The sequence below is a fragment of the Oryctolagus cuniculus genome, chromosome 17 (assembly GCF_051225735.1).
Source record: "Oryctolagus cuniculus isolate XC-2025 breed Fujian yellow rabbit chromosome 17, ASM5122573v1, whole genome shotgun sequence".
Taxonomy (NCBI): domain Eukaryota; kingdom Metazoa; phylum Chordata; class Mammalia; order Lagomorpha; family Leporidae; genus Oryctolagus; species Oryctolagus cuniculus.
The window spans coordinates 48,072,921-48,100,723 of record NC_142883.1 but is presented as its reverse complement, the minus strand read 5'-3'; the positions used below and the strand labels follow the sequence as shown (position 1 = coordinate 48,100,723).

Sequence of the window (27,803 nt, the reverse complement as noted above, 5' to 3'; positions counted from 1 at the left end):
TACTCTTTCCCAGGCCATAGCACAGAGCTGGATCGGAAGAGGAGCAGCCAGAACTAGAACTGGTGCCTATATGGGAAGCCAGCACTGCAGTAGGAGGTTTAACCTACTGTGCCCCAGCACCAGCCCCAGGAATTCTCTTTTGAACGGTAAAAACATCTTGGCAATATGATATCTATTTTAATTTATATTTCTTTTATTAGTGGTAAGGCCAAAATTTTTTTTTTGTTGGTTAGTTATTGTTTCCTCTTACATGAATTCTGTTCCTGTTTATCACTATTTTTCTACTGAGACATTATTTCTACTTTTCATATTTGTCTTAATTCTTCAAACAGATGGCCCCAAATTTTTAGTGGTTTGACTAAATGACTACTTGGCTTCATGATGGAGTGAAAGCATACCCATACAACCATTCTGTTTTTCACATTTCAGTACAGTATTCAATAAATTACATGATATATTCAATACCTAATTGTTATAAAACACATGTTGGATGAGATGATTTTGCCCAACTATAGGCTAATAAGTGTTCCAACCATGTTTAGAGTAGCTAGGCTAAGCTGTTTGGTAATTAAATTCATTATACACATTTTCGACTTACAAAATTTTCAACTTTGGGTGAGTTTATCAGGATGCAACCTCATCCCAAGTCAAAGAATATCTGTATGTTAAAGTTGGCATTCATCCATAAGCTTGCGAGTTCAGCATATTTTCCAGTTTTTGCTGTTTTTTAAAATATTAAGAATTAGTTCTAGATGGCAGCATTTCAAAAATGTAAATGATAAACTTAAAATACTGTCACAGGGATCCTTACTGTGGTGCAGTGGGTTAAGCTGTGCTCGTGATGCCACATTCCATACAGGCATGCCGGTCTGAGTCCTGCCTGCCCTGCTTCCTAAAGATGTGCCTGAGAAAGCAGCGGATGATGGTCCCAGTACTTGGAACCCCACCACCCACGTGGGAGACCGGAATGAAGTTCCTGGCCCCTGTGCTTCAGCCTGGCCCAGTCCTGGCTGTTGTAGCCATTTGGGGAACCAACCAGTATATAGATCTCTGTGTCCTCTGCCCTTTCAAATAAGCTGCAATGTTTTAGTGCGTAACAATAGTTATAAAAGCAGTAATTTAAATATATGCCTATCTACATTTGGGAAAAATAGCAATATATTAATGCATTAAATGCATAATTATTTCAGTAGAGATATGTGATGCACATACGAATTTAAGACTCTTAAAATTATTCTGCAGGGGCCACCCAATATGGGCGCCAGTCCTAGTCCTGGCTGTTCCTCTTCCAATCCAGCTCTCTGCTGTGGCCTGGGAAAGCAGTGGAAGATGGCCCAAGTCCTGCACCCGCATGGGAGACTGGGAAGAAGCTCCTGGCTCCTGACTTCGGATCAGTGAAGCTCTGGTTGTTGCGGCCAACTGGGGAGTGAACCAATAGAAGGAAGACCATTCTCTGCCTCTTCTTCTAACTCTCTCAAATAAATAAATAAAATCTTTTTAAAAAAAATTATTCTGCGGCCCACAATATGATCATCAGCTGACAGGAGGAAGTCAATGACTTAGAAACTGAAAAGGGGCCGGAGCTGTGGCGTAGTGGGTAACAGCTGCTGTCTGCAGTACCGGCACCCAAAATAGCTGCTGGTTCAAGTCTCGGCTGTGCCACTTCCAATCCAGCTCTCTGCTATGGAATGGGAAAGCAGTAGCGAAGATGGTCATTGCAGCCATCTGGGGGGTGAACCAGCAGATGGAAGACCTCTCTCCCTCTCTGTAACTTTGCCTTTCAAATAAATGAAATAAATCTTAAAAAGAAAAAGGAATGAGCCCTCTATCAAATTCTTATGCAGAACAGATTCACCTGATGAATTACTAGCTTTTAAATCAGTATTTTCATGTACTGCCTATTTAAAAGCAAGAAGCGGGTGAGAGTTGTGGCAGAGGGTTATGCTACAACTAGGGACATCTGTATCCCCTACTGGAGTGCTGGTTCAAGTCCCAACTACTCTGTTTCTAATCTAGCTTCCTACTTATTCCACCTAGGAGGCAGCAGATGGCTCAAATGCTTGACACCTGCCACACAACTTGGGAAGACTTTGATAGAGTTCTAGGTTCCTAGGTTCAGCCTGGCCCAGCTCTGTTGTGGACATTCAGAGCATAAACCAGCAGATGTAAGTTCTCTCCCTGTCTCTGTCACTCTGCCTTTGGTGGATGAAAATAAACAATTTTTTTTAAAGTAGGGCACATACTTTGTACTCCAAGAACAAAAATTATTCGACTAAGGTGACCTACTGCCCAACACTAAATTAGTAACACTGCATTTTCTCATCAGTGAATTTGGTAGTATTGCTCTCAGGAGATACAATGAAATTTTATTTTAATTCTTTCCAAATCATTTACAGTGTTAAGACTCCCTTGTAACCTGCTCAGGTCCTCATTTTAGGATATTTTTATTTCTTTCACCCAATTAATTTTTTTTAATTTCATTTATTGTACAAGTTTAATGTACCATCCAATTAACTTTAAGTTTGCTTTTAACAAAACACTACCTTAATTGTAGCATCCTCTGACGCAGAGACCATAACGCTGAACACAGGATGGAAAATGACTCGAGTGACTGGACTCCTGTGACCACTCAACGCGTATTTTTCTGGTGGACGGGGAATCCATTCTTTTGGGTCTCGTTTCTGACCAAGAGGTCCACCCGACGTAAATTCTTCTTTTGCTTCATTTAGCTTTGATTCTAATTCCATAACCTTGAGAAAGAACATGCAGTTATGTATATCAGTAGATTACAATAAAAATAGCATAAACTTGCCTTTATTTCTACCTATATGTGCAGCATACTTGAAAATTTTTTTTAGTAATTTGCAAGATATCTGTCAGATTTAAATGAAAAAGATTTGATATACCACCAAAACCTAACTAGTGTGCCAAAACTAAAAATTGAGAAAATTCAGTATAATTGTTTTAATTACTTAACTCAAAGAAAAAAATCTCAGTGTTTGGTTGCAGTCTCCTACTACTGATTAGAGGAAGAGCAGTGAATCTAATGTTGCTTCCTCTCCAAAGCCCAGTTTACAGCTAATAATGCTCTTCCTGCAGTGCCACACTGGCCCCCAGTGTCCTTCCCTTCTAACTGCACAGGTGAGTTAGCTTTCAGCACCCACTCCTCAAAGCTGGGACTAAACAGAATCAACTCATCCAGTACCAGACTGCATGAGTTAGCACATTCAGAAGTGACCTGTCTAGGTCAAAGTTTAACACTAAATATAATTAACTGTGAAGAAAAAAGACTTAGTTACCTTCTTTTGTAATCTAATAACAGATGTCCATTTTTTTTCCAAAAGACCAGCATACTTCTTATCTAATTCTTCATTCTAAAGAAAAATAAGAGAACTTTAAAAAATTAAAATATGATGGTTCAAGCCAGACATCATTTAGCTGTGAGCCCAAAATTAATGAAAAACATTATACACCAAAAAGGAGTAAAAACAAAGTTAAATGAAAAGTAAATCACATTAATAACAAATTGACTATACTGATGTTTGAATAAAATCTACTCACTGAATAACTACAAAAAGTACAACATACCATATCTAGTTCAGCTTCCTTTTTAAAAACGGAATATGCCTCTTCATAGCCATTTGAACGAAGATAATCTGCTATAGCTCGATTTCTGAAAGAAAACAATTTTAAATGACTCCTAAAAACTTCTCATTTTTATATTGAAGAAATAACATTTTACTTAAAATCTCGTTAACCTGAATTAAATCTTCAGTTGAAAACTATACCCTCCAAATCATACAAGTAGCCGGATTTCATAAAAAAAGGACCTCGTTACCTGTACGACACTCAGCCCACTATAATACACCCATAATACTACATTATTCTTAAGCTTTACCTCACAAGCTGTGAACACTCTACAGACCAAGATATCGCTTATGTAATAGATATCAACCTGTGATACTATTCATCAATTTAGCTTCTTACTCCTTGTTACTCACTCAAGGGCTTGCAGCTGGAAGTTAGTTTTGCAGAGAAATGCTCGATAAAGTTCTAAGTATTTTTATATTAGAATCACCTTAATCCAGAGTGAGTGAAAACAAAGCATGAGCTCTAAACAGTGCACTATCACAGCAAGAGACAGTCCCTAAGAATTAGGACTCGGCGGTTAGAAAAGCTGAAAGAGCAATGCCTTTTCCTGATTGTCTCTGTCTCAGTCCTCTCAGTGAAGGGAAAATCAGCTACCTCCCTAACAACCTATTTCAGTTTTGTTACTCATTTTTTGGGGGCCTTAAGTCTTACTGTAATAGATAGTTTTATCTGGGATTTCCTTTAAAATATATATTTTTTAGAATATTTATTTGAAGGTTAGAGTTACAAAGAGAGACAGAGAAAGGTCTTTTATCTACTAGCTCACACTCTCCAGATGGCTGCAATGACAGGGACTGGGCCAGGCCATAGCCAGGGGCTTCCTCAGTTCTCCCCTACAGGTGTATAGGGCCCAAGGACCTGGGCCACCCTCTGCTGCTTCCCCAGGTGCATTAACAAGGAGCTGGATTGGATTTAGAGCAGGGATGCTGGCACCGCAGGCTATGGCTTAACCCACTGCACCACAGTGCTGGTCAGAGAAAATGGTTCAAAATCGAAAGCACTAAGGTGAAGGACTTTTACCTGCAAACAGATCCCTAGACTGAGCTTGGATTTAGTGTGAAATAACCACACTGGCAATACTCCAACTGTTTTACTTAAAACTATTTTAACAATAACAAATAAAATCCTTTGCTTTCTAATATAATCAAAAGTTCATGAAAATGCCAGGATTCGATTTTAAGCAGTTTAGCTGACTTCCACACTTTCACTGTTCTTCCCCCTTCCCCCCAGAATAACTTCAGCAGTTGTAATATCAGTCATAGCATCCTACCACTATATCCGTAAAATTTTAAAGTTACTCTGAATGCTATCACTGACAAATTTTTAGGGATGCAGAGATCACAAAGCGTGCAGTAGGAGACAGAGGTGGCAGCTGTTTATCCCAGGTAAAGAAACACAGAGGTTTTGACTAGCAAGTGATGGAGCTGGGAATGAGAACTTTCAAAGCCAAAATGATTGCAACAGTTTTTCATATGTACTGTAGAATCTTAAAAGTAGAAAATAAATGTTCTGGCAGTTCTATAATTCTCCTAACTAATTGTTTAAATAAGATAATATGGTTAAAGGCTGACAAACAGATCTTTTCTTAGTTGATCCATTAAGAGATAGAGTGAAAGGCTGATCTTGCATATTCAAGATTTAGGACACTGCATGTTCTAAAAGGCTGCAATGCAGTGGCCCAATGAATCATCAAGGCTAAGCGGGTGCTGTGAAGATAACAAAAAGACCAGGCAGAATTAAGCATGTAGGCGTACACCGCTAGGGGCATGCCAGGAGTCACCATTAGTGCCTTTCACCAAAAAATAACCCTTGCATCACCCCAGGCTATGCCCTTTCAGACAAACATCAAGATGAAACTACATGGAAGGTGGGTGGAGCTGTTTGGTGCAGCAGTGGAATGTCACTTGGATACCTATATCCTGTATCAGAGTGCCTGGGTCTGTGTCCTATTCTGGCTTTCTGCTGATGTACACTGGGGGGGTGGGCAGCAGATAATGGCTTGGATAGTAGGAGTTCTGTCACCCATATAGGGGACCAACATTGAGTTCAAAGTTCCTGGCTTCAGCCTGGCCCAGCCCTGGCAGTTGCAGGCATTTGGGGAGTGAGCCAGTGGATGGAGGAGCTGTATCTGTCTCTCAAATAAATAAAAATTGATTAAATAAAACAAGATTGGACATGAATTGATAATTTTTTTTAACAAAGCTAAATAGTGCTGGGGGAAGATGTGAATAAAGCCTATTTCAAGGGCAGAGACATAGAGATGATCATTCTGTAACCTGCTGCCACAGGACATCAACTAAATGTCAGGACAGGTAATGTAATTTCTTTTTTCTTTTCTTATTATTTGGCAGGTAGAATTATAGAAAGAGAGAGAGAGAGAGAGAGAGAGAGAGAGGTCTTCCTTCCGTTGGTTTACTCCCCAAATGGCTGTCACAGCCGGCACTGGGCCGATCCAAAGCCAGGAGCTTCCTCCCGGTCTCCCATGCGGGTACAGGGGCCCAAACACTTGGGCCATCCTCCACTGCCCTCCCAGGCCACAGCAGAGAGCTGGACTGGAAGATGAGCAACCGGGACTTGAAAAGGCACCCATATGGGATGCTGGCACCACAGGCAGAGGATTAACTGAGTAAACCACAGCGCCGGCCCCAGGTAATGTAATTTCTTAAGTATGTTACAGTAGCCCACAGAGTCTTTGGGGAAAGGGCAGCAAAGATATGTTGAGTTCCTCTCTGCAGGTTTGGTTCCCGCCCCCCCCCCCAGAAAAACTTTATTCATCACACAGATTAAAAAATAATTCCCATCCCCTAGAAATGAGCTTTAAAAAAAAACCCACAAAAATATTTCTCCCACCTCCCCGTTCCCACTGCATCCCATTACTTCCAAATAAAAGGCAAAGGAGAAAAAAATAGAAAACCAAAAAAACACACTCTCTTCCCCTCCACCCCAAACAAAATACTGCAATTCCCCAAGGGAAAAGAGGAATTTACAATGGAACAGCTGGGAGCAGAATGGAGATCCTCGGGCTACAGAATCCTGCAGACAGACACTCAAAACAGAAAAACAAACACAAAAGGACAAAAAAAAATACACCACCAGGCAATCTGGAGGGACAGGGAGCTGGAAAAAGAAGGGTGGGGCGAGTGGTAGTTCTGGCAAGACAGGAGTAGGCAGGAGGGAACTATGAAAGAGGGATGGTAACAAGCAGAGCAGTGCTACAGGTTTTATGCCTCTCCAAAGGCATACGCCCTGAGATACCTGTCTGGCATAGGGTTGTTCCAGGCATGTGGAGAGTGAATCAGTGAATGGGAATACATACACACACACACTCTCTCTCTTGCTTTCAAATAAAGAAATAGAATTTTTAAAATTTTTTTATACTAAAATTAATTCTTTTTTTTTTTTTTTTTTTTTTTTGACAAGCAGAGTGGACAGTGAGAGAGAGAGACAGAGAGAAAGGTCTTCCTTTTGCCGTTGGTTCACCCTCCAATGGGCGCTGCGGCCGGCGCACCGCGCTGATCCAATGGCAGGAGCCAGGTGCTTCTCCTGGTCTCCCATGGGGTGCAGGGCCCAAGCGCTTGGGCCATCCTCCACTGCACTCCCTGGCCACAGCAGAGAGCTGGCCTGGAAGAGGGGCAACCGGGACAGAATCTGGCGCCCCGACCGGGACTAGAACCCAGTATGCCGGCACCGCAAGGAGGAGGATTAGCCTATTGAGCCACGGCGCAGGCCTAAAATTAACTCATTTTTTAATTCCACTCTTCCACAATTTTTTGAAGTACCTTGAATACATGATTTTACCGAACTCCTAATTATGTTGTTTTAAGACATTTATAATATTGGCTGGTTTAAAAAAAAATCATAGTTTATCAAATGTCAGAAGTCAGCTATGAGGCCGGTGCCATGGCTCACTTGGCTAATCCTCTGCCTGCGCCGCTGGCACCCCAGGTTCTAGTCCCGGTTGCTCCTCTTCCAGTCCAGCTCTCTGCCATGGCCCAGGAGGGCAGTGGAGGATGGCCCAAGTGCTTGGGTCTCTGCACCCGCATGGGAGACCGGGAAAAAGCACATGGCTCCTGGCTTAGGATCGGCGCAGCGCCGGCCGTAGCGGCCATTAGGGGAGTGATCAATGGAAGGAAGACCTTTCTCTCTCACTGTCTATAACTCTATGTCTCTCTCACTGTCTAACTCTGCCTATCAAAAAAAAAAAAAAAAAAAAAGTCAGCTATGTCTCTAGACTGTGCCTTAGTTCCTCAGTACAACCTAGAACTCTTAAAAACTCTCCCCCTTTTCCTCTAAGATAAGACCACAGTAAATTAAGATATTTATTATCTGTACATATATACTTTAATTTTACCTATGTATGTATTAGAAAGGCAGAAAGACAGAAAGAGATCTACAGACACAAGCTAGGCCAGACAAAAAGCAAGGGGCTAGGAATTCAACCCAGGTCTTCCACAGGGTAGCAGGGACCCAAGTATTTGAGCAATCACCTTCTGTCTCCCAGGATGACCATTAGCAGGTACCTGGAATGATGAGAGGAGCTGGGTCAAACCCAGGCACTCTTATAGGATGCAGCAGCTTCACCATTGCCCCCAGTGATTGCTCCCTCCCATATACTTTCTAAAAAAATAATTTCAATTTTTAATCAGTCTTTAACATTCAATGTGATTTCTGGATACAATTATAAAAACAAGATATCCCGGGGCCAGAACTGTGACAGAGCGGGTAAAGCCATCACCTGCAATGCTAGTTAGTATTCCATAAGGGCGCTGGTTCCAGTCCTGGCTGTTTCACTTCCAATCCAGCTCTCTGCTATGGCCTGGGAAGGCAGTAAAAGATGGCCCAATTTCTTGGGCCCCTCCAGCCATTTGAGGAGTGAACCAGCAGATGGAAGACTCTGTCTCTGCCTCCCTGTAACTCTGCCTTCAAATAAATAAATCTTTAAAAAAATGATATTCTCTTCCTCCCTCTTTTTAGCTTTTGAGATAACATATTTTAAAATTACATCAAAAAGGCTTAATACTTCACCAAATAAGATAAACAGGTAGAAAGCAAAAAGACCGTAGTTTATTGGGAATACGGACAACAGCTATAAACAACAACTGAATGGAAAAATGGCCTCCTATATACTTTAAATCATCTTTAGTTGACTTATAATATTTAATACAATGTAAATTTAGCTGTTGAATTATATCATTTAGGGAGTAAAAACAAGGAAAAAAAGCTATACATGATTAACACAGATGTAATTTTTCCCCAAATATTTTCAGACTGTGATTGGCTGATTATCTGGAGGTGGAACCTTTAGATACAAAGGGAAAACTGAATATTCCTGTAAAAATTTATTTATTAAAAATATCCAAAGGAAAAGTCAGGCTGTACAATTAGGATAACCAATATGATTATCACATATTGAGAAGTTTCAAATATTTACATTTAAGTGTCAGGCAAATTTTCACTGCAAAACAAAGGAAAAGAAAGAGAATGCATGTATGTTATATTACGAGTTTCAGACTAGAGAATGTGAAAGAAGGTTAACTTATGCATGGTCCCTTGCCTTCCAGAAACTTAAAAATCTGAGGAGCAAAATAAAAGTTACCAAGGTGTATGAGATGTAATTTTAAACAGAGAAACGAAACTGAATGAAAGTATCTTTAAAAAAAAAAAAAAAAAAAGAGAGAGAGAGAGAGATGTATTTGTTTGAAAGGCAGAATGACAGAGAAGAGGGAGAGACAGAATAGAGAGATCTTCTATGTGCTGGTTCACTCTCCAAATGTCTTCAACAGCTAAAGCTGAGACAGCATGACCAGGAGCCCAGAACTCCATTTGAGGCTCCCACTTGGGTGGCAGGAAACCAAGTTCTTAGGTCATCATCCGCTGCCTTCCCAGAAACATTAGCAGGAAGCTGGACAGGAGTGGAAGAGACAGGAATTGAAACAGCACTCTGATATGGGATGTAGGCACCCAAGCAGCAGCTTACCCAGCTGTACCATAACACCTGCCCCTGGAGGAATCTTTTTATGAAGGCCAATACAGTCTTAAAGAAAACAAACAGTATAGGTAGAGAGCTGAGGAAGAGCCAGTGAATAAGAATGGTACACAACTGGAGATATCAATGTACTTCAAAAGGCATCTAATAACATTCTTTAACATTCTTGATTTTAAAACATTTCTTGAGGTTCGAGTTGTGGCACAGCAAATAATGCTGGTTGTTCCATTTCCGATCCAGCTTCCTGTTCATGACCTGGGAAAAGCAGGGGAGGATGGCCCAAGTGTTTGGGCCTCTGTCACTCATGCAGGAGCCCCAGATGAAACTTCTGGCTCCTGGCTCCTGCCTGGCCCAGCCCCGGCCAATGTGGCTATCTGGGGAGTTATCCAGCAGATGGAAGATCTCTCTGACATTCAAATAAATCAATAAATATTTTAAAAATAAATAAATAGGAGCTGGCACTGTGGTGTAGAGGGTAAAGCTGCCAACTGCGGGACTGGCATCCCATACGGGTGCCAGTTCAAGTCTCAGCTGCTCCACTTCTAATCTAGCTTCCTGCTAATGTGCCTGGGAAAGCAGCAGAAGATGGCCCAAGTCCTTGGGTCCCTGCATCCACAAAGGAGACCCAGAAGAAGCTTCTGGCTCCAGAGTGGCCCAGTTCTAGCCACTGTAGCCATCTGGAGAGTCAATCAGCAGATGGAAGATTTCTGTCTCTCCCTCTCTCTAACTCTTTCAAACAAATAAAATAAATTAAAAAAATAAGTAAAACATTCCTTAATAATGGAAGGGTCTTTGTTAAGAATGCTCGTTAACTTAGATAACAGAAATCTCTCAAACCTTCAAGCAATACATTTAACAGTTAATGAATAATAAAACACAAGAAAGATTTTCATTAACTCAAGACAAGGATATGTATAATCAATGTTATTACTAAAGATTATTCAAAAAGCAATCCTAAATAACAGATAAAAATATAAGAAATGAGGTGGCATTAAGATAATGAGAAATAGGGACCCAGTGTTGTGGCACAGGGGGTAAAGCCAATGCCTGAGATGCTGGCTTCCCACAGACACTGGTTGGCTCGTGTTCCAGGTGCTCCACTTCTGATCCAGCTCCTTACTAATGTTCTAAGATAAGCAGCAGGTTATGGCCCAAGTATTTAGGCCCCTGCCACCCATGTAGGAGATCTGGATGAAGCTCTGGGCTTTGGTCTGGCCCAGCGCTGGCCACTGTGGTTGTCTGGGGTATGAACCAGCAGATGGAAGATCCCTCTGTGTCTTTTCCTGTCTCTGTAACTCTTTCAAATAAATAAATAAATCTTTAAAAATGATGAGAAATGGCTAAAAAGATGGGATAGAAACAGATTATTAAGGGCTTTCAAAGCAAGAAAAAGTCATTTAATGAAAATATTATTGATTTTTTAAGATTCATTTTTATTTATTTGGCAGGCAAAGTTATAAAGACAGGGAGAGATAAATCAACCCATCTTCCCATCCTGCACTCCCTAAATGGCCACAACAGCTAGGGCTGAGTCACACTGAAACCAGTTTCATCCAGGTCTTCCACTGGGTGGCAGGGATTCATGCACTTGAGCCATCTTCTACTGCTTTCCCAGCCACATTATCAGGAAGCTGAATGGGAAGCAGAGCAGTCAGGACTGAAGGGGCACCAGCATTACAAGTGCTGGTTTAATCTGCTACACCCCACCATCAGGCCCTTCAAAGTATTCTTTTTTTTTTTTTTTTTAATTTTTAAATATTTATTCATTTGAAAGGCACAGTTAAACAAAAAGAGAAGGCGAGGCAGAGAGAGAGAGGTCTTCCATCTGCTGGTTCACTACCCAGTTGGCCGCAACGGCTGGAGCTGCTCTGATCTGAAGCCAGGAGTCAGGAGCTTCCTCCAGGTCTCCCACACAGTTCAGGGGCCCAACAACCTGGGCCATCTTCTACTGCTTTCCCAGGCCATAGCAGGGAGCTGGATCAGAAGTGGAGCAGCCTGGACTCGAATCGACGTCCATATGGGATGCCAGCACTGCAGGTGCGGCTTTACCTGCTACACCACAGCACCAGCCCCTCAAAGTATTATTTTTAAAAGGCCTATTTACTGAAATTGACACTGGAAAATAAGAGGAGATAGCGACTAAACAAAGACCACTAAACCGGGAGTCAACACTGAAAAACAGAGGTAAAGAACCTACAGGTTTCAGGTCACTTTCACAGCAAACTTTCTAAAACTACTTGGATAGATACAGGTTCTATCTGTCCATGGAATACAGTCTTACTTTCCACTGGACAGAAATATATTCAATAATCTACAACACTAATAATGGCCTTATATTTTTAGAATTAGTATGGGTAAAGCTGTAATATATGGTTGCCATGCAGTGCCACTTGATAAATCATTTACTTGGCCCTAACCCCTTTCCCTCATTCTAAAAGTAAATGGATCACCTGACCTCCAAACTCATACAGAAAACAGCAGCTATTTTGCCATATTAAGTCCCTCAATTCTTTTTTTTTTTTTTTTTTTTTTTTTGCCTTCTTCAACCATGTGTCTTTTCTTCTAATATAGCCCTCAAGAATACTGGCAAATCTTCCAGTAAAATTTGTGATATGGCACAATTAAAGGGCTTTGTATGTATTTTACAAAAAGTCAACAATTTGACACTGATAGCCATATCTTGCTTATCATTAAAGATATCTGTTTTTCACTCTTATCAACAAATGTTAGAATATATTTGTTGGAACAAACAGCAATTTCCTAAGTTTGGCTCAAATTCCCCAATGAAGTATATGTTTTTATTTACTGGCTTATTGTTTTGACAAGTCTAACATTAACAGGAAAATGATGAGTACTCCTCTAATATAGAATGATGATGATGAATTCTACCATATGAAGCATTTCAAAGAACAAAAATTAAATAACAAACAACACTTTTATCTTACTTTGAACACCCAGAAAGCCCATAATCTTTTGGCTTAAGGCAATAATTAGAAATATTAATAACCACTCTATGGGCACTGATAAATGAAATTAGAATTATGGGTTATATGTCAGTGCAAATATTTTTCAATAATACATGAAAACTGGGGGCTGGCGCATGACTCATTTGGTTAATCCTCCGCCTGTGGCGCTGGCATCTTGTATAGGCGTAAGGATGGCCCAAGTGCGTGGGCCCCTGCACCCGCATGGGAAACCAGGAAGAAGCACCTGGCTTCTGGCTTCAGATCGGCATAGCTCCAGCCGTAGTGGTCATTGGGGGGTGAACCAATGGAAGGAAGACCTTTCTCTCTGTCTCTCTAACTCTGTCAAATAAAAAAATAAAAAATACATGAAAACTGTATAATTATAAAATGTATATTTTCAAAAAGTTATACACCAAGATAAACTTATATTTTTAAAAAAGTAACTTATTTGATGAGAGAGAAAATTCTTCCATCTGCTGGTTCACCCCCCGAAATGCCCAAAATGGCTGGAACTGGGCCAGGCCAAGGCCAGAAACTCAGTAACAGGTGTTCCATGAGTGGCAAAGACCCAACTATTTGAATCATCACCTTCTGCCTCCCAGGGTGCATATAAGCAGGAGCTGGAATCAGGAAAGGAGCTAGGACTTAATGCCAGGCACTTCAATAGGGGATGCACTATGATACTCTGCCCTATGATATTGGTTAAGTGGCACCTTAACCACTGTGCCAACTCACTCACCCCAAACACATTGCACTGTCCATTAACTTTCTGAATTACTTTAGTATAATTACAGGTTTGATTATCACCAAACTTTAAAGTTTAAAAATACAACCTCAACACGGAAGTTTGATAAAAGCAATGTTTTCATGCATATTTACTTCAGAGTCAATAAAGTGTTTTTATAAACATTTGCAACTGAGGTAATGAATTAGTTACAGTCTCATTTCAACCTTGGCAGCCAGTTCATTTATGTACTGTACTTTCACTGTCCAGTATTAATAAAATCCTAAATTCACACAATTAGTGCAAATAATTACTAAATACATCAACCTGTAGTCTCAGAATATTCTTCAATTAAACTGAGCCCGAAGATCTAAAAAGGAGTTAAGAAATACCTATTTTAAAATTGGGTCACTAAAGATTTAAACATCATTCAATACTTATTATAGATCCTAACTCAGACTAGAAGTGCCCAAATCTTAAACTAAGCCTTAAAACTATTTGTCATCATGGCTGGTGCTGTGGCATAGCAGGTAAAGCCCCCACCTGCAGTATGTCAGCATCCCATACAGGTGCCAGTTCAAGTCCCAGCTGCCCACTTTCAATCCAGCTCTCTGCTATGGCCTGGGAAAGCAATGGAAGATGGGCCAAGTCCTTGGGCCCCTGCACCTGTGTGGGAGTCCTGGAAGAAGCTCCTGGCTGCTGGCATCAGATCAGCCCAGCTCTGGCCGTTGTGGCCATTTTGGGAGTGAACCAGCAGATGGAAGACTTCTCTTTCTGCCTCTCTGTAACTCTGCCTTTCAAATAATAATCTAATTTATTTATTTATTTGAAAGGCAGAGAGAGAGAAAGAGGGAAAGAGGGGGAGGGAGAGGGAGGTCTTCAATCCACTAGTTCACTTCGCAGATGGCCACAACAGCCAGAGCCATGCTGATCCGAAGCCAGGAGCTTCTTCTGGGTCTCCCATGTGGGTGCAGGGGCCCAAGGACTTGGGTCACCTTCTACTGCTATCCCAGGCCATAGCAGAGAGTTGGATTGGAAGTGGAGCAGCTGGGACTCGAACCAGCACCCATATAGAATGCCAGCACTGCAGGCGGCAGCTTTACCTGCTATGCCACAGCACTGCCCCCAATAAATAAATAAATCTTAAAAAAAAACAAACAAAAAACTATTTGTTATCTCACTCAACTCCATTACACAGAGATAATCTTCCACCCACTGGTTCACTCCTCAGATGACTGCAACAGCCAGGACTAAGCCAAGAGTCTTAAGGTCTCCCATGTGGGTAGCAGGAGTCTACTCAGGCCAACTTCTCCTGCTTTCCAAGGTCATTACCAAAGAGCTGGCTCAGACGCGTAGCAGCTAGGATATGAACCAGCACCCATATGGGGTGCAAACATTGCAGGGGGTAGCTTTTACCTGCTACGCCACAACGCTGACCCCAGAATTCAGGAGATTTTAAGGCAGTGAAATTATTCTGTATGATACTATAATGGTGGATATCTAACATGATGTATTTACTAAAATCCACAGAATTATATAATACAAGTGAAACCTAATGTAAACTATGGACTTTATCTAAAAATAATCTATTAACACTGGTTCATCAACTGTAAGAAATGTACAGAGTAACAAGATAAACTGGGGGAAAGGTGGAAGGGGTAGAATGTGACAAGGGGTGTATGGTATTCTCCTCCAAATTATTTAACTGTCAATTCCAAATGACTATGTTAGGACTAATGATTTTAAAATTTATCTAGAACAGAGGTGGGGAACATTCAACCTGTGGGTCACATGAGGCTAATGAAATCATTTGGTTTGGTCTTGTCAAGGCAACCAGACAGAGGACTCAAAATTAAATAAATCTATGGTGGGTTAATTTTTCTTTTAAAAAAGATTTATTTTATTTATTTGTTTGAAAGGCAAAATTAGAGAAAGAAGGAGAGAGAGAGACAGAGAAAGAGCAATCTTCACACCCCAAATAGCCACAATGGCTGGGGATGGACGGACAGAAGACAAGAGCTTCATCTGGGTCTCCCATATGGGTGCTGGGGTCCAAGCACTTGGGCCATCCTCCACTTCTTTCCCAGGTGCATGAGCAGGGAGCTGGATCGGAAGCAGAGCAGTTCGAGCTCGCTGGTGCCTGTGCTGCAGCCACTGTGCTTAACCACTGTGCCAACAATGCCAGCCCACAGGCTAATTTTCAAGTTGACAATTTTGTATGGCCTGCAAATGACACTACATATACCCAAATGGCCCTTGGCAGAAAAACATTCCTCACTCCTGATCTAGAAGAACATAAATTTTATAGAAGCAAGAAAGTTTTTTAGAACAAATCATCAGAGGAATTTATCACCTGATATTGAAACTATAAGCTACAATAATCAAAACAATGTTTTTCTGGCTTCTGAAAGCACTGAAGTTTTGCCTGATAAGAAGGTGCTTTCAGGGGCCAGCACTGTAGCATAGTGGGTTAAGCTGCAGCATCCCATATGGAGCCAGTTCAAGTCCCGGACGCTCCATTTCCAATCCAGCTCCCCGCTCATGCACCTGGAAAGCAGCAGAAAATGGCCCAAGTGCTGGGACCCCTGCACCCATGTAAGAGACCTGAATGAAATTCCTGGCTCCTTGCTTAGGCCTGGCCCAGCCCTGGCCATTGCAGCCATTTGGGGGAGTGAACCAGTGGATGGAAGACTTCTCTCTCTGCCTCTCCCTCTCTGTAACTCTGCCTTTCAAGTAAATAAATAAATCCCAAGGGAAAAAAAGGTGCTTTCAGATTAATGAGGAAACAAGTACTCAACAAATGTTATGTAACAATTCAGAGAAAAAGCAGTTGGATTCCTTGCTCATAATCAACAAACACAAACTGCAGATGGCTAAGACGTTACTGAAAAGACACGAAAACATAAAATGTCTCAAACAAATTAAAATGAAGGGCAGGCATTTGGCATAGTGGTTAAACTACATCACACATCAGAGCACTTGTGTGCAAGTCCTGGCTCTGCTCCTGCTTCCTGCTTCCTGCTTCCTGCTAATGTGTGCTGAGGGAAGTAGCAGGTGATGGGTCACGTACTTGGGTCCCAGGCATCCACAACAGCCCTAGACTAAGTTCCTGGCTCCTAGCTTGGGCCTGGACCAGTCCAGCCCCAGTTGTTGCAGGCATCTGGGGACTGAATCTGTGGATGGCAGGTATGTCTCTCTGTTTCTGTGACTTTCAAATAAACAGAAAAAGAAATCTTTATGTAATCATGACTAGTAAGGGTCTCCCAAGCATACAGCATAGCTCTAAAGGAAATAAGGAAAAGACATAGTTTTTCAATACATGACACCTAGTTGCTACATGTGTTTAGAAAGGGTATTTTTTTTTTAAAGATTTATTTATTGTACTTGAAAGTCAGAGTTACACAGAGAGAAGGAGAGGCAGAGAGAGAGAGAGGTCTTCCATCCACAGGTCCACTCCCCAATCAGCTGCAACGGACGGAGCTGTGCTGATCTGAAGGCAGGAGCTTCCTCCAGGTCCCACATGTGGGTACAGAGGCCCAAGGGCTTGGGCCATCTTCTACTGCTTTCTCAGGCCATAGCAGAGAGCTGGATAGGAAGTGGAGCAACCGAGACTCGGAACCGGGATGCCAGCACTGCAGGCGGTGGCTTTACCTGCTATGCCACAGCACCGGCCCCTAGAAAGGGTATTTTACAAGGATCAAGATTTGTTGTAGAAATGGCTGATTTTGGGCCGGCGCCGCGGCTCACTAGGCTAATCCTCCGCCTTGCGGCGCCGGCACACCGGGTTCTAGTCCCGGTCGGGGCGCCGGATTCTGTCCCGGTTGCCCCTCTTCCAGGCCAGCCCTCTGCTGTGGCCAGGGAGTGCAGTGGAGGATGGCCCAGGTGCTTGGGCCCTGCACCCCATGGGAGACCAGGAAAAGCACCTGGCTCCTGGCTCCTGCCATCGGATCAGCGAGTTGCGCCGGCCGCAGCGCGCTGGCCGCGGCGGCCATTGGAGGGTGAACCAACGGCAAAGGAAGACCTTTCTCTCTGTCTCTCTCTCTCACTGTCCACTCTGCCTGTCAAAAAAAAAAAAAATTATATAAAAAAAAAAAAAAAAAAGAAATGGCTGATTTTGGCCGGCACCGCGGCTCACTAGGCTAATCCTCTGCCTGCGGTGCTGGTACTCCAGGTTCTGGTCCTGGTTGGGACGCTGGTTCTGTCCCAGTTGCCCCTCTTCCAGGCCAGCTCTCTGCTGTGGCCAGGGAAGGCAGTGGAGGATGGCCCAAGTGCTTGGGCCCTACACCCACATGGGAGACCAGGAGGAAGCACCTGGCTCCTGGCTTTGGATTGGTGCAGTGTGCCAGCCATAGCGGCCATGTGGGAGGAGGTGAACCAACAGAAGGAAGACCTTTCTCTCTAACTCTGCCTGTCAAAAAAAAAAAAAAAAAAGGTTGATTCTATCTAGATTTCAGCGAGGACAAGTATAATGAGACTGGAACATCTTTTTATGCTAGAAAATAAGGAAATGCTTCCCAAAAAATGACTAAAGAGTACACCAGAGCCAAATGCTAGGTCTATGGGGCCAGCACTGTAGCTTAGCAGGTAAAGCTGCTGCCTGCAGTACTGGCATTCCATATGGGTTCTGGTTCGAGTCCCGGCTGCTCCACTTCCAATCCAACTCTCTGCTATGGCCTGGGAAAGCAGCAGCAGAAGACGGGCCAAGTCTTTGGGCCCCTGCTCCCATGTGGGAGACCGAGAAGTTCCTGGCTCCTGGCTTCGGATCAGCCTACCTATGGCCATCATGGCCATTTGGGGAGTGAACCAGAGGATGGGAAGACCTTTCTTTCTCTGCCTCTGCCTCTCTTTAACTCTGCCTTTCAAATAAATAAATAAATCTTTATTAAAAAAAAAAAAAGGCCTACTATAGGGCCAATCTAGGACAGTTCAAGCAGCGCAATAATAAGAATAAGCTACGGCAAATGTGAGGCTTTAAGTTCATACCAATAGTGAAACGTAAACAGGAGGGGCCGGCGCCGTGACTCACTAGGTAAATCCTCTGCCTGCAGCGCCAGCATCACATATGGGCGCAGGGTTCTACTCCTGGATGCCCCTCTTCCAGGCCAGCTCTCCGCTGTGGCCCGGGAAGGCAGTGGAGGATGGCCCATTTGCTTGGGCCTCTGGCACCGGCATGGGAGACCAGGAGGAAGCACCTGGCTCCTGGCTTTGGATCGGCGTACTCTGGCCGTTGTGGCCATTTCGGGAGTGAACCAGCAGAAGGAAGACCTTTCTCTCTGTCTCTCTCTCTCTCTCTGTCTGTAAATAGAATGAGTGGTGGTATTAAAAAAGCATCATCTGTAACCACTGTAGTAAGGAACAACAATCAATGGATATTAAACTCAATGGGAAGTATCATTGGAAAACAAAAATATTCGTGTGGTCTTAAAGTGCCTCCTACTACTTATTTGTTATTTGGGGAAATTACAATAACTAATACAGAGGGAAAATCATGTATCTTGACTGAGGGATAAAAACTAACATTGGCCGGCGCCGCGGCTCACTAGGTTAATCCTCCACCTTGCGGCGCCGGCACACCGGGTTCTAGTCCCGGTCGGGGTGCCGGATTCTGTCCCGGTTGCCCTCCTTCCAGGCCAGCTCTCTGCTGTGGCCAGGGAGTGCAGTGGAGGATGGCCCAAGTGCTTGGGCCCTGCACCCATGGGAGACCAGGAGAAGTACCTGGCTCCTGCCATCAGATCAGCGCGGTGCACCGGCCGCAGCATGCAAGCCGCGGCAGCCATTGGAGGGTGAACCAATGGCAAAAGGAAGACCTTTGTCTGTCTCTCTCTCTCACTGTCCAAAAAAACAAAAACAAAACAAAACAAAACAAAACACCAAAAAACCAACCTAACATTATCAGTGAGTGGCCAGTGAGCATTATATACAAATAGATGTAACACTCTGAATACTTAAAATATTCTGGCCAAGAATGAATAACCTAAATCGCATTATGAGAACTGTTTTATATACATATATATAAAACATATATACATACATATATTGTATGTATATAAAATATGTTATAAATATGTGTATATATATAAACAAATATATCAATGTTGGGGCATGTGTTTGGTAAAGCAGTTAAGTTAGAGCTTCAGACATGCACATCCCATATGGGAGTGCTGGATTTGAGTCCTGGCTCCTTTGTTTCCAATCCAGCTTCCTATTAACATGTACCCTAGGAAGTAACAGATGACAGCTCAAGTATTTGGGTCCCTGCCACCCATGTGGGAGATCAGACTGAGTTCCTAGCACCTGGCTTTGGCATAGCCCAATCCTGGCTGTTGTGGACATCTGGAGAGTGAACAAAGGGAAATTTTTCCTGTCTTTCTGTCTCTTGGCCTTTCAAATAAAATGTAAAAAAAAAAAAATTTAATTTTAATTTTTAAAATATCAATGTTGTAAAAGACAAAGAAAGGCTAAAGAAGCGTTCCAGATTAAATATGACTACAGACAAGGTAATTAAATGGAATACCTGACCCTGTATCAGGTATCATGCATAGAACGGGGAAAAAAATGCTATTAAGGATATTAGGAGCTCAACTGAAATACTGGATTATACAAGATATAAAAGCACAGCATCAACATTCCATTTTCTGTAATTGCTAGTTGTACTGTGCTTTTATTGAAGAACATCCTTATTCTCAGAAATTGAACACTGAAGAACCCAGGAGAAAAGATCTTTGATATATAAAACTTATTCTCAGATGGTTTAGGAAAAATATAACCCCTCATACCTCCACAGAACAGATGATAAAGCAAGTGGTACAAAATGTTAACAGGTGAAAATTTGGTAAGATATACATTTTATATAAATATATATAGACAGAGACCGTGGTGCAGTGGGTTAAGCCAGTGACTGGGGCACCGACATCCCATATGGATGCTGGTTTGTGTCTTGGCAGCTCTTCTTCTGATCCCTGATGATGTGCCAGGCAAAGCTGTGGAAGATGGCCCAATTGCTTGGGGCCCTGCACCCATGTGAGAGACCCAGAAGAAGCTCCAGGCTCCCATTCGGCCCAGCTCCGGCCATTGTGGCCATTTGGGGAATGAACCAGTAAATGGAAGACCTTTATCTCTATCTCTCCCTTTCTCTCTAACTCTACCTTCTAAATACATAAATAAAATCTTAAAAAAAAGAAAAAAAGAAAGAAAGAAAGAAAAGAAAAAAGGCGGGGGGTAGGCAGCACTGTGGCATAGACAGTTAAGCCACTGCCTGCAGTGCCGGCATCTCATATGGGTGCTGATTCAAGTCCCGGCTTCTCCACTTTCAATCCAGCTCCCTGCTATGGCCAGGGAAAGCAATGGAAGATGGCCCAAGTCCTTGGGCCCCTGCAACCACATGGAAGACCCCCCAAGAAGCTCCTGGCTTTAGATTAATTTAGCTCTAGCCATTGTAGCCATTTGGGGAGTAAACCAGCAGATGGACAGTCTTTCTGACTCTCCCTCTGTAACTCTTCCTTTCAAAAAAATAAATAAATCTTTAAACAACAACAAAAAAATTTCATGCATCTTTCATTATTTTGTTTGTGATAACTGTCATATTAGCCACCTCTCAAAGTTCAAAGCTTGTAACTGCCATTGGATGATGACAGAAAAAAAGTTATGGCCAATAACAAAATACGGATTTGAGATACAAAATTTACCAGAGTAAAGCACTCAACATCCTATTCAACACAATATATTTTTAAAAACAAGCTTAGGAGGGCTAGTGCTGTGATACAGCAGGTTAAAGTCAAGGCTTGCAGCACTGGCAACCCATATGGGTACCAGCTGGATCCCGGCTGCTCCACTTCTGATCCAGCGCACTGCTCATGTGCCAGGGAAAGCAGCGGAGGATGGCTCAAAGGCTCAAGTACTTGGACTCCTGGCTCCTGTCTTCAGCCTGGCCCAGCCCCAGCCACTGTGGCCATTTGGAGAGTGAGTCAGCAAATGGAAGATCTTTTTCTTTCTCTCTTTCTCTCTCTCTGTAATTCTGCCTTTCAAATAAATAAAATAAATCTTTAAAAACAAAAACAAACTTAGGGACCAGTGTTGTGGTGCAGTGGGTTAAGCTGCTGCCTGTGGAGTCGGGATTCTACACGAGCACCAGGTCAAGCCCCAGCTATTCCATTTCAGATCCAGCTCCCTCTAATGTGTCTGGGAAAGAAGGGGAGGATGGCCCAAGTGCTTAGGCCCCTGCCACCAACATGAGGGACTTGGATGGAGTTCCAAGCTCCTAGCCTCAGCATACCCCAGCCCCAGCCATTGCAGTTATTTAGGGAGCAAACTAGCAGACAGAAGATCTCTTTCTCTCTCTGTAACTCTGCCGTATTAAATAAATAAAAAGAATCTTTATTAAAAACAAAACTTAGGGCCGGCGCCGCGGCTCACTAGGCTAATCCCCCACCTTGCGGCGCCAGCACACCGGGTTCTAGTCCCGGTCGGGGCGCCGGATTCTGTCCCAGTTGCCCCTCTTCCAGGCCAGCTCTCTGCTGTGGCCAGGGAGTGCAGTGGAGGATGGCCCAAGTGCTTGGGCCCTGCACCCTATGGGAGACCAGGAGAAGCACCTGGCTCCTGCCATCAGATCAGCGCGGTGCGCCGGCCACAGCATACTGGCTGCGGCGGCCATTGCAGGGTGAACCAATGGCAAAGGAAGACCTTTCTCTCTGTCTCTCTCTCTCACTGTCCACTCTGCCTGTCAAAAACAAACAAACAAACAAAAAAAACTTAGGATAAAAGTCATTCTTACTAACTTGTTTTGCTTTAAACTTATACACATAAAGTCACATGGGTAAATAATGTCATGTCAGTTAAGACCCAGTTGTAAAATCAGACCAAACTGCCCAAATCAATATTTGAATACTGGAAAAATATTTTTAATCTGTACTTTAATACTTTGTCTCTTACATGTCAGGTTTGCTTGCTAGATTTAAAAAAAAACACACACACACACAAAACATAGAAACTTACAGTTCATCTCGTTGTCTCTGGGACAGCACCATCCTGGCTGTGATGTCAAGCTTCTCTGATATAGTGCGATGTCCCTCCTTTGGGAAATCAAAAAGCTTTGTGATCCCTGGATTTGTAATTAAATATGCCACCAAGTGGCTTCCACACAGGAGAAAATGATTCTTTTACAAGTGAATCCAACCAGTAATCAGGAGATATTCAACAAGTAAGGTTCATTCCACCTGAGGGGAAAAAAAAAGAGAAAAGATTATCTCTAGTAAAGTTTAAATTATTACTAAATTATTAACTTCAGCACATATATATATATATATTTTTTTTTTTGACAGGCAGAGTGGACAGTGAGAGAGAGAGACAGAGAGAAAGGTCTTCCTTTGCCGTTGGTTCACCCTCCAATGGCCGCCGCGGCCGGCGCACCGCGCTGATCCGATGGCAGGAGCCAGGAGCCAGGTGCTTTTCCTGGTCTCCCATGGGGTGCAGGGCACAAGCACCTGGGCCACCCTCCACTGCACTCCCTGGCCACAGCAGAGAGCTGGCCTGGAAGAGGGGCAACCGGGACAGAATCCGGCGCCCCAACCGGGACTAGAACCTGGTGTGCCGGCGCCGCTAGGCGGAGGATTAGCCTAGTGAGCCGCGGCGCCGGCCTCAGCACATATTTTACAACTCACATGTACTGTGTTGCTAACATGAGTAATAGGTGTTTCCAACTCTCAAAGTCCATTGTCAAAATATATATGTTATAGGGACTGGGGATCAGTGGGTTAAGGCTTTGCCTGTGACACCGGCATCCCATTAGTGCCAGCTGAAGTCCCAGGTGCTTCGTTTCTGATCTAGCTCCTTGCTAACATTCCTAGGAAACAGTGGAAGATGGTTCAAGTGCTTGAGACACTTGGTTCCCGACTTCAGCCTTGCCCAGCCCTGGCTATTGCGGCCATTTGGAGAGTGAACTAGTGGATAGATCTCTCTGTTTTCCCCCTCTCCCTGGCCCCCAACTCTGCCTTTCAAATAAATAAATAAATCTTGAAAAAATATATATATATACATATATATTATGTATTTTAAACTAACTTTAGTGTAGTAATTCAAAACAGCACTTAAAATCATTTATTTATTCATTTATTATTTATTTGAAAGGGAGAGTGACAGAGAACACACTATCTTCCATCTGCTGATCCACTCCCCTAATGTCCACAACATCTGAGGAGTAGGCCAGTAAGAAACCAGAAGCAAGGAAGTCAGTCTTGGTCTTTCCTGTGGGTGACAGGGACCCAAATACTTTCAAGTGCTACCTCTCAGGCACATTAACAGGAATGCTGCCTCCAAAGGAGCAGTGGGACTCAATCCTAGGCATCCTGGTATGGGATATGGGTAGTCTAAGTGGCATCTCAACCCATTACGCCACAACAGCCACCCCATAAACAGCGCCATTTTTAAACTGAACATATATTTACCTACTTCAAGCCATGTTACCTGACAGATACATGTTATTTCAAATATTAACATATAACTTTTTTAGAAGACTATAATTTTCCCTTAAAGACAAAAATTACATCTTCTAATTTACAAAATAGCTAAAACAAGTACAATAGGCAGCAGGCTTTTGGCACAGTGGTTAAACTGCAACTAAGGACACCCACATTCTATATTAAGTCCTAGCTCTGTTGCTGACCTTAGCTTTCTTGCTCATACATACCCTGGGAGGCACAGATGATAGCTCAAGTCCTTAGGTCTCTGCTACACTCATGGGAGACTTGGACTAAATTTTCCACTCCTGACTTAGGCTGGCCTGATCCCTCAATGTTACAGCAACCACCAGATGGAAGGTCTCTGTCCCTCTCTCTATGCCTTTCAAATAAATAAAATTAAACAGCTAAGGTTTTCATAAACGTGTCAACCATGGTTGAATGCTAGCCACCAAGTCTTAGACTTGCTGTAAATTAACGGTTTAGCAATCTCATGCTCTCTTAACCAATGAAGGCACTTAAGAAACCAATTCATTTTTTATTTATTTATTTTTTTTTTTGACAGGCAGAGTGGACAGTAAGAGAGAGAGAGAGAAAGGTCTTCCTTTTGCCGTTGGTTCACCCTCCAATGGCCGCCGCGGCCGGCGCACTGCGGCCAGCGCACCGCGCTGATCCGAAGGCAGGAGCCAGGTACTTATCCTGGTTTCCCATGGGGTGCAGGGCCCAAGCACTTGGGCCATCCTCCACTGCACTCCCTGGCCATAGCAGAGAGCTGGCCTGGAAGAGGGGCAACCGGGACAGAATCCGGTGCCCTGACCGGGACTAGAACCTGGGGTGCCGGCGCCGCAAGGTGGAGGATTAGCCTAGTGAGCCGCGGCGCCGGCCCGAAACCAATTTAATTTCAATCTATTCTGTGTCCCTTCGAAGTATGTGCTTTAAAAACAAAAAACAAGGCTGCCGCCACAGCTCACTAGGCTAATCCTCTGCCTGTAGTGCTGACACCCCAGGTTCTAGTCCTGGTTGGGGCGCCGGATCCTTTCCCGGTTGCTCCTCTTCCAGTCCAGCTCTCTGCTGTGGCCTGGAAAGGCAGTGGAGGATGGCCCAAGTGCTTGGGACCTGCACCCGCATGGGAGACCAGGAGGAAGCACCTGGCTCCTGGCTTCGGATCGGCACAGCGTGCCAGCCATGGCAGCCATTTGGGGGATGAACCAACAGAAAAGGAAGACCTTTCTCTCTAACTCTGCCTGCCAAAAAAAAAAAAAAAAAAAAAAAAAAAAAAAAAAAAAGCCAAATGAACTATCCTAGATGAACTATCCTAGATTCTACATGCTCAAATAAGTCATCCATTTCTGTAGCCTAGTTTTTGGGCAACTTAACTTTTAACACATCAGAGCCCTTGTGAACTGTGTTATACCACAAAACTCATTTCTATATAGTATTTTAAAATTCTGATCAACTCAGTAAGAGTAACTGTAAGCACAAATAAGAATAATCAAGAACTGCTTCATAAAGAATCATTCTTCAAATTACCTTATCACAGTATGCATAAACAGTCAGAAAGAACTACTGGATTTGGGATACATCTGAGATGACCTTATATAATATGCAATCTATTGGCATATAAAATTCAGTTGGAAGAGGACACTTCAAAGCAGTACAAAATCATCCTTCAAATGAATCAAAATTAACATATCATGAAAGGCCTGTGGGATCACCAGTCAAGAGACACACATGGACAGAGGAAACAAGGATGTTTCTTGAGAGCCTTTCTCACATGGCAGTGTTCCATAGTGTTCTGAATAATCCAGCTGAGAGATAAAAACATGAAAGCAGACACTGGTTTCAAAGTTCACAGAAAATCTGTATTAACTTGATTCCATTTCTACATAAGTACTTTTTTTTTTTCTTTTTTTTTGGACAGGCAGAGTTAGACAGTGAGAGAGAGACAGAAAGAAATAAGTACTTTTTTTGTTTTTTTTTTTGACAGGCAGAGTGGACAGTGAGAGAGAGAGACAGAGAGAAAGGTCTTCCTTTGCCATTGGTTCAACCTCCAATGGCCACCGTGGCCAGCGCACTGCGGCCGGCGCACCACGCTGATCCGAAGGCAGGAGCCAGGTACTTATCCTGGTCTCCCATGGGGTGCAGGGCCCAAGCACTTGGGCCTTCCTCCACTGCACTTCCTGGCCACAGCAGAGAGCTGGCCTGGAAGAGGGGCAACCGGGACAGAATCCGGTGCCCCGACCGGGACTAGAACCCGGTGTGCCGGCGCCGCAAGGCGGAGGATTAGCCTAGTGAGCTGCGGCGCCGGCGAGAAATAAGTACTTCTTTTATTTACTATTTTATTTGAAAGGCAAAGAGACAGAGATACAAAGTTAAGAGGTCTTCCATCCATCAGTTCCTGCAACAGCCAGGGCTGGGACGGGCCAGGTCAAAGCCAGGAGCCTGCAACTCAGTCTAGTCTAGGTCTCCCATGTGAGTGGAAGGGACCCAAGTATTAGAGTTATCAACTTCTGCCTCCAAGGGTGCCCATTATTAGCAGGAAGTTGGGAAGAAAGCAAAAGAACTGAACTCAATAGCATCTTCATCTCTGTGGGAAACACCTGCCCCTCCAGAAACTTTTTGAAATTCTCTTGTATGAATCCTAAACCAAAAGTCAGAGCTCAGACACTCCCAATGGCAGTTATTAATTTTTTAAAAGATTTATTTATTTATTTGAAAGTCAGAGTTACACAGAGAGAAGAGAGGCAGAGAGAGAGAGAGAGGTTTTCTATCTGCTGGTTCACTCCCCAATTAGCCACAATGGCTGTAGCTGGGCCAATCCAAAGCCAGGAGCAAGAAGCTTCCTCCAAGTCTCCCTCGTGGGTGAAGGGGCCCAAGGACTTGGGCCATCTTCTACTGCCTTCCCAGGCCATAGCAGAGAGCTGGATTGGAAGTGGAGCAGGCAGGACTCAAACCAGCCCCCCTATGGGATGCTGGCACTGCAGGTGGCACTGGCCCCAGTTATTGATTTCAACAGAGCTCTTTGTCCATTGAGCAATTCTACTAAATAAGAGGAGGCTTCAATAAGTTTGTGGGATCTGCAGTGTCTTTTAATTCTATTTTTCCATAATCTTTCTGAAGCTCCCTCATATAAGCAGGAATATATTTTAATTCTTAATGATTATTCTGACCTGGGGCCCAGTTCACTAAAAACAATAACCAAAAGCCATTATTACCACTCTATCTAAAGTCAGAAAAAAAATAACTGACATTAATAACTGAATTAGAATCAAAGACAATGGACAACCCAGAAGAGTACCTGTCCTAGCATTCTCAAACTGTTTATCAACCTATTTATTTGAAAAGCACAGAAACAGAGAAAGTGAGAGAGAGATCAATCTTCCATCTGCTACTGTCTACACCCCAGATAGTCACCAATGGCTAAGATTGGGCCCAGGCCAAAGCCAGGAGCCTAGAACTCATTCTGGGTCTCCTATGTGGCTGACAGGGGCCCAAAAGTACTTGGGCCTTCTGCAGCTGCCTTCCCAGTGCATTAATGGAGCTGGATTGGAAGCAGAGCAGCCAGTGCTCCAGTATGGGATGTCAACATACAAGCAGGGGCTTAACCTGCTTTGCCACAATGCTGGCCCCAACAATGAGTAATTTTAGTATCACCATTTTCATCCTGTAACTACTCAGAAGTTGCTAGCATAACAAAAAGATACCCAGACATGATTTATCTGGTTATACGTCTATGTAACTATAATTTATATTAGTGTAGTAATGGAATAACATCATACTCTATGGAGTATTTCTGCCACACAAACACAAACCAAATTCAAATCTGATCAAGAATACGTTAAAAACTCCCATGGGGACCTGCTCAAAAATCTATACTGTAAAATGCCCTCTGAATAACCCAGTTTCTTCAAATATATTCTAAGAGATTGGCCGATGGAAAGGGAAAGCTACAGATCAAGAGGTAAGTGACATATCAACCAATTGCAATTTATAAACTATTTTAATCTAGATTCAAACTGTAGAAC

At 43.2% G+C, this 27,803-nt stretch overlaps 1 protein-coding gene across 9 annotated transcripts in view; it reads right to left on the bottom strand.

Moving 5' to 3' along the window:
• PAFAH1B1 (platelet activating factor acetylhydrolase 1b regulatory subunit 1) overlaps positions 1 to 27,803 on the bottom strand; it is an 86,829-nt gene that overhangs the window by 21,086 nt on the left and 37,940 nt on the right. For all 9 annotated transcript variants that reach the window (XM_070061218.2, XM_070061214.2, XM_070061215.2 and 6 more), the window contains 4 exons: positions 22,319 to 22,539; positions 3,589 to 3,673; positions 3,300 to 3,374; positions 2,544 to 2,750 (listed from right to left, as the gene is read on the bottom strand). In XM_070061218.2, coding sequence (XP_069917319.1) covers positions 2,544 to 2,750; positions 3,300 to 3,374; positions 3,589 to 3,673; positions 22,319 to 22,350 — 399 coding nt within the window. In that variant the 5' untranslated portion in view covers positions 22,351 to 22,539. The remainder of the gene's footprint in view (positions 1 to 2,543; positions 2,751 to 3,299; positions 3,375 to 3,588; positions 3,674 to 22,318; positions 22,540 to 27,803) is intronic.